This window comes from Poecilia reticulata, chromosome 15, assembly GCF_904066995.2.
Source record: "Poecilia reticulata chromosome 15, P_reticulata-male-v2, whole genome shotgun sequence".
NCBI classification, from domain to species: domain Eukaryota; kingdom Metazoa; phylum Chordata; class Actinopteri; order Cyprinodontiformes; family Poeciliidae; genus Poecilia; species Poecilia reticulata.
In genome coordinates this window covers 19,351,816-19,363,926 of record NC_088844.1, presented here as the reverse complement: position 1 = coordinate 19,363,926, position 12,111 = coordinate 19,351,816, and the positions used below count along the sequence as shown (strand labels likewise).

General features: G+C 39.2%; 1 protein-coding gene across 4 annotated transcripts in view; it reads right to left on the bottom strand.

Moving 5' to 3' along the window:
• The window catches only part of LOC103477022 (uncharacterized), a 141,542-nt gene that overhangs the window by 63,159 nt on the left and 66,272 nt on the right, over positions 1-12,111 (bottom strand). For all 4 annotated transcript variants that reach the window (XM_081616584.1, XM_008429856.2, XM_008429858.2 and 1 more), the window contains 2 exons: positions 2,401-2,445; positions 765-800 (listed from right to left, as the gene is read on the bottom strand). In XM_081616584.1, coding sequence (XP_081472710.1) covers positions 765-800; positions 2,401-2,445 — 81 coding nt within the window. The remainder of the gene's footprint in view (positions 1-764; positions 801-2,400; positions 2,446-12,111) is intronic.

The window sequence follows — 12,111 nt, the reverse complement described above, 5'->3', positions numbered from 1 at the left end:
AATGGGTCTTCCAGATGGACAACGGTCCTAAGCACACAAGCAAATTCTCTATAAAGTGGTTTTCAGGGAGAAAAAGTTGATGTTTTGTAGTGGCTATCAAAAAGTGCTGATCTAAATTCCACATAAAATGGATTGGCAGAGCAGAATGCCAACAAATGTATAACCTGACTTGGACACAGCAGTTCTATCAGGAGGACACATTTCCAATAAGCTTCTGTGAGAAGTTTGTGAAAGAACAACGAGGATGTTTGACCAAAGTCATGCAGTTTAAAAGGTGATGCTATTCCCCACATATAAAGAAAATAAATGTAAATCTCTGACTTTGAAGAAAGTTGTTAAACTTCTTCCTCACTTATTAATTTACTATCTAGTAAAAAAATATTTTAGTAATCCTAATATACCTAAAGCATTGAAAGTTAAATTAGAAAGTTAATTCTAATTTAATGTCACACAGTCAAAAAAAATCTTTTTATAGAGTGTAGGTGAATTTCCCACGTACCCTGGTTTTAGATGTATGTACACAGCTTAGGTTTTAGGACCCATCACATCATTTGCAAAATATCCAGATATCATCATTAATAACAACTTTAAATGCATCAAGTTTGTTTTGATGCAAACTTGATGCATCAAAACATCAAGTTTGATGCATCAAACTTGATGTTGATAACATTTTTAGATAAATGTTTTTAGACTTGTCTTGTGTTCTGATGGGGCTGCAATGTTATCGCATTTTATCTAAAATGTGATAACATTTTAGATATTACCTTGGCACTTGCTCCCTCTACGGTTCCTGAAGGACCCTGGAGAAAAAAAAACAAAAAACACAACGGATTATCATATGAATGATCTAATGGATAGCAGAAAGTTATTTGTTACTCTAAATTAGAAATGTAGTTGGAAGTAATCCACTTTGCAGTTGTTTTTCTGTGACATTATATTTTCTAACCTTTGCACTAGTATCGAGTCAAATAATAACACAACTGGACCTTGGTCATCTGCAGGTAAATTTGGATTGTGGCTTAGTCATGTCCTTCTGACACACACTATGGTTGTTATGTTATGCTAATGTGACATTGAAAGCTAACCACTGACCCCCTTTGAATGCCCTCAATGTCCTGCTGCCACTGGACAAAGCAGAGTGATGCCCCATAGTGTGTTTTGAATACAAGATATCACCCCTGAGATCAACCTCAGCAAAACAGGTGACCATAATAAATGCCAATACCAGTGGATGGAAGTTAATCTAGCACATGTGGAGGGCATCACGAGGACATTGCCATTTAGAAATGTCACACCTCTGTTCTGTCATTTTAATCTCCCACAACTCTGTGTCCAAAAAGACTAAGATTTATTAAGCAAGTAGGTGACACACTCAGTTATGCTTTAAAGATTTACCATTAAGTAGCTCAATTATACCCAAAACAACTGAACTGGAGCACTGACAGTAAAATCAGAACAGAGTGTCTCTTTATTTCTCAATGAAATAAAGACAACCCCTAATAGTGTCCTGATCGTGCAATCAAGGCAGTCATGCTTGAAAATAATTGCACACTCAATGTATCTGAGCTGCACAATAGCTAGACCTTCCTGTTTGTTCTGACATCAGCAGGTAAGAGTCTGACAAGCTGTCTCCTCTAATGCTCACTGTTGTTTGTGCCCTTTAGTCAGTGGGTTACCACACAAGCACACACACACGCACACCCCCACACACACACACACTCAGCCCCCCCAACCACCCTCCCAAAACACACACGCACACGCACACACACCATCTGAGATTGGTTTGGACACCTGAGGAAAGGACCATAACTCAAAGACTCAATTGGTCTATGAGACACATTTGCACTACTCATCAATACAAACACATTCTAGTGCTACCTTAAAATACCTTTCGGAGTTTTGTGCAAAGACTCGTCTGTTTGTGCAGTAACTTTTCAAACAGATCAATACCGTCTAAGCATGGAACGACTTAGTTTTTAACCGAGCACAGAGAATTTTGCAATGTTCATACCTCTTGAACTTTTTCAGATGTTGCAACCTCACAACCACAAGCTTTAATGTGAATTATTGGCATTCAATGTGACTGCCCAACCTAAGTGTTAAATGTAAAATGATACAAGAGTATAAAATACACTTGCTTGCATTTGTGTTAAGCCCCCTTCATACTGCTAAAATTTCAGATATCTAATAAATGTAGTCCACTTGTATGTATTTTCAGATAATTATACATTTATTTATAACGTTAGCTGGAGATGGGCACCAGCAACCCTCCCGACCCCACTGAGGGACAAGGGTGAAAGAAAATGGATGGATGGATGGATGGATGGATGGATGGATACATTTATTTATTCTGTGAAAGTATCAAGTTTCTTAAAAGTGTTGCTACAGTAGCTCACTTACAGGTGGGCCTCTTGGTCCAGGCTCCCCCGGCTTTCCTCTCCGTCCCTGAGGAGGATAGCGAAAAGAAACAGAAAGAATGCAGGATGAGTAAAGGATGAGTGGATGTACGACAACAGGTGCAGCAAGACATGGAAGCTGCCAGCAAATAAGGCTAGACAGCAACTCCTGTCGCTGTCTCTAATTCACTTTTAATTAAGAACAAGAAAACAGCTTAATTGCTGCACCCCGTGTGGCCCACTACTCTTTGTTCCTCGTTTGGTTTACTGCCTCCTTTCCAGCTGCGTGATTCTCTCAGTGTATATCAATCAACCCGAGGAGCAAACAGGACAAGCCAGACAATGGTGCATATTGTCACTAAGCAAGGTTTGGAAAAAGTCATTTCTGTCAGTTTTTTTGGAGAACTTGGAAACCGTGAGATAGTAAGAATAATACACCAAAAAGTTAGTGCTGTAATTCTAGCATTTTATTAAGATCAAATGCTTTCTGAAGTGAAGCCAAGTGAGTGGTTACACCAACAGATTGTGTGCATGTGCAAAGATAACTCGTCGTGTATTTCTGCACAGCTCTGCAGGAGCAGAGGATAGTTGGATCAGACAGGGGAGGTTCCAGGAACTTTAGCTGGCAAGAAAAGTGTAAAATTAACTGCAACCAGAATCAATCCACTAAACAAATGAATAGCAAAAGCCTGATGCACAACACAGTCCTTTTTACGGGGCTAAATGCCATTACCTCTTTCTAGTATGAGTTTCATCATCTGAGGGGAATGTGACATTGTGTTTCTCTGCTACTGTATGTGTTATTGCGAGTGACGCAAAGAACACTTCTTTCCTCTGCAGAGTTAGCTGCAGTGTGGATCTGTGAAAAGCTAAGCTCTCTGGCTGCTGAAAAGAAAAGTTGAGAATCAAAAAGTGACGCCCCCGAATCTTTCCTCCGACACTCCATACGCACACTTTGATTAACTGGGTCAAACTTGACATGTACGATTGCCTGCAACAAAGACGAGGGAAGGAACTTCTCTTCAGCGAGAGCGACTTCTTTTAATCATCTGTTTGCATGTGTGCTCAAGTTCCTGGGCTGCATGTGTACTTTTATGTTTGTAGTCCAGAGATACCTGGATTATGGCAAAAGAAGAAAGCACGGTGTAGTAATGCAAATATTAACCCTAATAACAACACAACCCAGCCCGTGTATGACTTCTCTCTGAAATTACCTCCTTCCCTCTTTCTCCTGCTGTTTGATGTACCAACAAAGCCCTGACCACCATCTTTTGATCAGTGGTGTTAATGCTCCTCTAATGCTGCAGTATGGAGGCTTTAATGTGAACACGAATGGGTGAAGAGCTTGTAGAAGTCAAATTTCCTTGATGTGTAGAGGCAGCATCTTTAAACCGTGTAATCTTTCTACTTCGTATGGCTGCAATTATAAAACACCTGAGCAGCTCCTTTGAAGGCTTTGCTCTGTTTGCGGCGCAAAAGCTGTCAGAACGGGAAGCCAGTGTTCAGTCAGTAGGCACTTATGCATGTGGGTGTATAACATGTGCATTCAAAACAGAATTTTTTTTTGTGTTCAAGGTCTTTTTCTCAAAAGACACGATAATGGCGAGACACTATTTGATTTTTCCTCTTTCAGTGATAATTAACAGGTAGAGTCTGAGTCATTGCTACAGTTGAGAAAAGGAAACGGAAAAACAATGTGTTCTCGCTTCGGTCCCCACTGCTGCCCTTTCCTCCTCTGAACAAAACAACGAAACCAGAGTACGTAGATAAGTAATTTACCTGATGAATATTTCATGGACTATTATTCTAAGTAGGTCATGAATTATGCAATTTCCAGAATTATTTCCCAACACTTGCCCTTAGAATCCCTTTTAACACCAAAGTGCACACAATGATTGTATGTTCATGTATTTACATACAATCACAAGAACAACAAGTGGTACTCCATTTCTCACCAAGAGGACTGAGATCAATAGCTGAGGTTCACCGTTACGAAGCTTACTTACATTGTTGGGAACATTTGAATTTCTTTGATTCTTAATGAGGAGTTTGGAGGTTGTTAGCCATTTCCTTCCATATCCCTCTTTAAAAAAAAGATTGACTTGTACACCTGGAAAGCGTTGAAAAGACAAATAATATTTTATAAAGAATTTATATTGGTTTACTTGACCATCAGTTAACTAAAGACCAATTAGAACTAATGTGTTGAACTACAGAAGATAATCCAAATCTTTGTACCACCTAACAACCTTGTGGATTAGTCGTAAAATTGCTGTGGCTGTTTGTTGTGTTTATCTCATTTATAAATTTCCATTTAGCTGTTTCTTTCTCTTCGTCTCATGTTCATATAGTGAACATGAGACAATATTTCAATATTTTTGGACTCATCACAGAGAATAATTTTCAACATAATGCAATCTACTGGCGTTAGACTGACAAGGAGACCCCCCAGTTAGCACTCTATCTCAAATAAATCTGAGCACATGGTGACAAGAGAAAATTGGGCTTCAAGCTGTCATTGCTATTTGCACTCAGTAGATTGTCCAAACTGAAACAACTGGCAGTGACGCACAAGGATAGTCACCTTTAAGTAGACAAAACAGATCCAGACTTTTGAGATAGTCAAGAAAGGAACAACGTGGTATTAGAAGATGCTCAGCAAAGCAGTTTGCCCAAAGGACATGCATGTAGGTTTCTCTTGCCTGATAGAGGTGTTTCGCTAGTTTGTGTTTTTAAGAACTTGAAGAGCATAATTTGCTTTACTTACATTATCTGTTTGTACTTGTACACTTAGTTATTGTACATATAATTAATGAAATATTCTTTAGTATTTTTTTTTGTATTTTTACTAATGTACTCCTTATCTTAACTCCCGTATTATTTAATTACTTACCTATTTATGTGTATTCTTACTCATTAAATTATCACATACTTTATCATTCATGTAAAACTGCTTGCCAATTTACTACCTATTTGTATACTTATTTACTTGCTAACTTATAACTATTTTTTTATGATAACTAGAATGTCTCAAGAAAGGTGAAAAGTGCAGCAGTCACTAGGCAACAAGGATGAAAAATAAAATGAAAAATGAAATTTGGGCTTCATTACAGTGACCGAAAGATTTGACTGTCAGTCAAAACAGACAGTGTGATAGTTCTAAAATAAAGAAATTAGTCACAATGAAATGAATCAGAAATTAGATTTTTACATTTGTGTAAAATTTCAAAGTAAAAATATCCATGGGGTTATAGTAAACTTGACAAAAAGGTAAAGCACGCATTGCCACGGAGAAGAATTTGCCGTCTGCAAATCATTTTATGGCAAAGGCAAGTTCAACTTTATTTCATTATGTGCTTTTTGCTCAGCTATTAATCCCTCCTTCTGTGAATGTGATTGTTTTTTTAAAATTCCGATTCCCTTCTTCTCTCCTGTCTGCTGCTTTTCTTGTTACCTCACCTACCTTCCCCTGTTTTCTGTCATTTAGCCTTTTTCTTTCTTCACCCAACCTCCAGTGTCTGTTGAATCACCCTGACAATCTCTGTTGCCATGCAACGCTCAGTGTCCTATAAATTTGACAACATCCTAGTGCTTGATTATTATTTGAGCGCTGCAGTGTGAAGCCCTCCTTCAGGTCACTGCAGTAGATTAGATGGAGGTTGAGATGGAGAAAAGCAAGGAAGGACATGATTGCCGAAGAGATGGGAGAGAGTTGGAGAAAGGTGGAGGGAGTGTGGAAGAGGGAAAAGTGGAAGAGTCAGAGTTTCAAAAGTAGCTGTCTGCGTAAATCAAAATTAAATTACGCATTCTCACAAAGTACTCATCTGTTCCACTATAAAAACCTGCAAACCAAAGTGAAAATGCAGATCACAAGAATTAATTCAATTACAGTGCAAGCTAAAGCTACAGTTGGCACAGATCTGAGAAGAAAGTAAAGAGGCCTCATGTAGACTGACAGGGAGTTTGAACTTCCAGTGTAATCCACACGGATCCGAGTCTTTGGCTCCAGCTCAGCGGTGAATTGAAAAGTATAAAGGAGCCGGCAGCCACGGGGCTCTGCTCAGTCCTGCAACACAAGACTCAATCTGAGTGCAAAGTCAACAGCAACGGTGACACACAGCAGAGGCACTCCTTTATGGCGACTTCCTAATCCTTATCCCAAATGTCAACATGTTCCCTGAGACATTCCATATTGTACAATCCATGCCGGGTGCAGTACAACGAAACAGAGGACAGAATTCTTGTGTGAAGCACTGAGACAGAGGCGTCACTAAAACCCATTTAATTCTGATAAATTACCTTATCAACTGGGGTGAGCACAAGAACTAAAGGAGCCACAGCGAAATGATCACTGAGGGCCATATTCACCCCTAACACATACCAGAAAACCCAATCATTATTCTACACTTGCAATAATTTTCCTAAATGTTGCTTTGAGAGATCTATTTGAGTCCCATCAAAATGTTACGCTGAACTTTTTGTGTCCTCCAGAAAGCCAAATTACTGACACTAAAACAAAAATTGGACTTTGTGTTCTGGGAGATATGCCCTTTTCCCGACTGAAAAACCTATATGCCACCCTATTTTTCTGAGCAAACCGAGTCCCGCCTGCCTTCAGGGACATGTTTTAAAGCCACCTGAGCCTTTTTGTGGAACTCTTGTGCTGGGTTTATAAAAATAACTGCTTACTCCATAAGCAGCTGCTGCATTTCTTTGATAAAAAATAAAGCACATGTAACAATTAAAGTGGTAAACCTTTCACATTATTTTGGACTTCAATATATAACAAAAGCAGATATAATGTTACAGAGAGACAAATAAGTCATAACTCCTTACTTGTGTTACAAAAGACACTGAACTTCAAATATAGACATGTAAGCAATAGAAATGTGAACTTATTTTATAATGCTCAAAAATAGGCACAAAACACAGAGACCGGCTGCCACTGCACAGCCTGTCCAAATGTTTACTCCCTGTTTAAAATGTTTGCCTGCTCCAAAACTGTAAGAGGCTGAAAAATCTAAAACGTACATTACAGATGCTTCAAATCTTCTCTGGTCTTTGGTCAGAGCCACAGTTCCCTGTGAAAACTCAGGACCATTTGCTGCAGTTTTACACACAAACATCCAATTCAAGACTGCATCCTAACGAGTGATAGTTAACTAGAAACAGAGTGATTTCAGGAAAAACAGAGACAAAAACAATCCTTTTCATTTCAGGCAATGAAATGAAAAGGATTTTTTTTTTCATTTCAGGCAATGAAATGAAAAGAATTGATGTGACTTGTCTGATGTTACAAGTCACATCAGACAAAAAATGTGCTAAATGTGTTCAGTTCTTAGCCAGGACTAAGGCTGAACCGGTTTTTAACAAGTCCCATAAACGATCTTGTTGGCTCTCTTCTGCCAGAGCACAAGCTTGGTGCCATATCAGCGTGTGACTCTAAATGTCCTCGTCAAAGTGAATTATATACAGCTGAATTTTTCTAGAGGATTACAGAGCAGTACACCAACTACATTAAACACAAAATTTATCAAAGTATAACCGCAAAAAAAAAAAATTTAATATCATCTTTTTAGTCGACTACTGCTGTTTTAAATAAAATTGTTGCCAGCCCGTTTCTGCATAATGCACACAAGCTGTAAATAGTAAAGCACTGTGCAGATAGCACTATCTGCAGATGTTAAAACACCTTCAGAAATAGTATTTCTTTTAAGAGTTAATTGCAATGACCTACTTAAATTTTGTTTAGGTTAACGTTAAAACAAACATTGGGAAGATTAAAGCCATATGAGTGTGGTGCTAATTAATGTTGACGATCAATATTTTTGCAGCTTTTTTTCTTAAGTAAGGCAGATCAAAAACTAAACTAAACCTGTGGTTTTAAAAAAAATAGTGGTCACAAGATATTGACTGGTTGTTTGTATCCATAAGATTTCAGCTCCTGAAAAAAAGCAGCTTTTTGGAGTTAAGAAAAAAAAAACTGTTCATCAGAGCCACAGCTGGAGTAATGATCTAAACACAAGCAAGTATTAGCATCAGTTAGCAATCAGCAGCATTTAGTGAAGAGAACAAATATTTAGATTACTTTTCAGCATAACTTTACTGTGTTACTATTTTCTATTTCTTCTTGTACAAGGTGTTCACTAACGTCTGACTAGGTTATTGTGTATTTAAAATTGACTGTTAAAAATAATAAGCTGTGCTGGGTACAATTTTTTGGCTCAATGTATGTTTGAATTTACCCAGCCTCGGTTCCATAATAACAAACCTACCATTTGGGTTAAATAATAAACCAGCAGTGTTTTTTGTGTGTACATAGTAATCAGTCTAGGCATTAATGATAACACATTAATAATCAGTTAGTGAAAGGACTAAGTTTACACAGCCCAGCATAATGTGTATTGTCAAAATCTTCACCAAAGCTTTTTTTTTTTATTTTTTATTTGCTATCAGTGGTTGTGGGGTAAATATGGATCATGCCACTTGCTTGAAATGGCATAAAATGCACTACACAGAGCACAACTGCACCTGTTTGTTATTAAAGACACAATTAGGGGCAGACGGTGCAAATTTTCCACTTCTGAGTATGCTCCCTAAATGCCATCTTAGGACACTGCACAATCTTAGAAAAAGCCTGGGCACTGGAGCTTGCAGAGATCCCTCACACTTGGTAAAAGCCGCAATAAAATAGGATTTGTTCCAGTTGTTTACTGAGGGTTAAGAGGAGCGGCCGGGGCAGGAAGAGAACGGCAAAGCCGACAGCTGCCTGGCAGGGTCTCAAATGCAGCTTAGCATTTTTCACCATTCTGACTGGCACACAATGCGCTCTTTAACTCCCAGCCATCTAAATATTCAAGGAAGTATAAAGAGATGCCTGACACTGCAGCCGACTTAAGACACAGCTCAGCCGGCCAAGATTGCACCTATAGTCCCTTGGCTGAAGCTTTCCATGAAGGCTCCCCCTCACAGAGACTCAATCACGGACCCTGTACAACAAAATAGTTATTTGCACAAGAGCCACTAGATGGCAAACTGGTTTCATCACAAATCTCGTGCATGGGAGGGTATAAAGCCAGTGATGAGACTGTAGGCTCTCTTTGAGAGAGGATGGATGTCCTCAATGCATGAATGTATGATGTGTGTTGGGTAACATCCCTAATTAGGCAGTCTGGCAATTAAAGACTGAATACTGTAAAGGAGATTTTTTTTTTGAGGGCCTACAAAGATAAGAAGAAGGAAACAAACATGAGACAAGAAGCTGTATGAAAGTGAGAAAATAATTCCCATTCAGCATTACATGTCTTTTCAGCCATCACACAATAGTAGGGGACAGAGGTGATAGTACAAGGGTAAACAGCGACAGAATGCAGCATAGAGCTGGTTAAAATAATCATTACCGAGCATTTTCAGCAAACCTCCTGCTAATAGCTAGTACGCAGTGTGCAAACACTAAAGCCAAAGGCAAACACTAAGCGCAGACAGTAGATGTCTATGGAAACTGAGCCACACAGGTCCTATGGGAGCCTGAATACAGCTCTTTACAACAGCCACGTTTCTACCACATCCTCAGCCATGAGTTTTAAGAGCTCATTGACTTTAACGTCTCCTAAGGAGTGGAAAGAAGGCTGCTTTACTGTATGAATTTGCATCTTTATGTGGCGAGGAAGTGATGATAAATCTATATTTAACTATGAGCTCAATACCCACCCATCAGCTGAATGTCTGCACAGCGTTTCATAGCGTTTCGGTGCAAGCTGGGTGCCTATTGCATTGACTCCTTACTGGGTCAGCGATGCTTTTTTTCAATGCTCACATTCCCAAACGGATGCTGTTATTAGTCTTGGCTGTTTCACAGTTTTACAGTCTCATCTGGACTTTTGGCCATACTATTCATACACACCAGATTGCTACCATCCTGTGTTTACAGATACAGAGTGTTTTATGCCCACAATATCTAGCAACCGAAGAGAAAATGCACTTTGAATAAGCCCTGATTCATATTACAAACCAAATATTTAAGGTCAGGGATCCACAGGGTGTTCGCTCTATGTATCCTGGGGTTCACAGCAAGTGTCACGCTTCATATAACCAAGCAAAACAGATTACAAAAAGGTCCCATACAGTGCCATATGTATGATATCAGGCCAGTGCCAATGCATTGCTCCCTTACATTCCATTAAAGTGGACACAGATGGATGTATTTAAATTGGTTGCAGGGCAGGATGACAGTGTGAAAAATCAGAATATGGATGGCAGGCTGTAACAGGGCTGTAAGTGATGCAGCCTCCCACTACCACGCCTCTGTGCTCTGCAGCGTTCAGGGCTACTTCTCCTCCCCATCCAGCTTCCTATTCCCATGCAACACTCGGCTTTCCGTGTCTTCCTCTCTCCCTTGACCGACTTGGGGGGAAAACGACTGACACAGACTGAGCTTACTTGGGGCTCGCTCCAATCAAAGCATCAGGGATCAAAAATGTCTGTTTGAAGGTATTCACATTTTAAAACCATGGATTCTCTTTAGAGTGACTGAGAGTATTGCTTGTGCTTTCCTAACAGCTTGAAGCCATTGAGGTTCTACAGTTTGAATGAGTGAAATTGTGCCTAGTCACCTCCTGCATGTTGACACGTTTCATTAAATCAGTTTTGCTTTCCAGACCGTGTTTGACACATGACTCTCTGATAGATCTGACCTTGGTAGCTTTAAAGCTGCTTAGAAATAATTGGTAAACATAAAACATGTGAGGTTCCCAGACACTTATGGACAAGTTGTTAATTATATTCTGCATTTTATTGTAGAAGCACTCAGTTGCTTCCTTTCTTCCTCCCTTTCTTCCATGTATGCTTATTTACCTAATATTTGCACATTACTTACTCATGTATTACCAATTTATGTTTACCTATTTTAGGTTTAGAATTTAAATATATGACCCACAATTGAGCCGCGTCGGGCCCAATGTTATTTAATGTCATTTAACGTTATTTGCTTGACGAGGACTCAAGTCAGGCTTCAGTGTCATGTTTAATAAGCCTGTAATACGTCCTGCACAGAGAAAATTGAACAAGAATGCATGATGTAAAGTCGTATTAATCTACCTACTAAGTAGGCGAGAGTAGGCAGGTAACCCTTTTGAGGAAAGAAAGAAAGTAAGGTGCAGAAGTTAATTAGCACACTGCACAATAAATACGCAAGCGGTCCCACCCTGCTCCGCTCCTATCAATCTCACATCCCAGATGATTTGCACTTGACTCACCCTGAAGTTACAACAAGCGACAAAATGATCTAAGAACAAAAGCAGTAAAATCTTAATTAAAATGATATGGTGGGTTTATTTCCGACTCATGCCTTTAATTAAAATGAATTAGTCTGGTTACGGATCGGGTCCGGATACAATGTCTACGGGCTCGGGCCGGATTGGATCTACACCCCTGATTGCCTATCTACTTATCTATTCCAATTTACTTACTAGTTATTATACATGCATATTACTTACATCCCACTTACTCACATTAACTTGCATGTTATTTACTTTGGTAATTTCTTACATATCAGCACATTTCAAAATCAGCTTTGTTTACTCTATCATGTTTGACATGGGACTCTGACAAATCCATACATTGTTTGCTGCGGTAAAATTACCTCATGAAAAATGACTGTAGATGTGTGAGTGAGGGGCTGTGTTTGGGCCCGCTACAACAGGTCTATGTAATACTC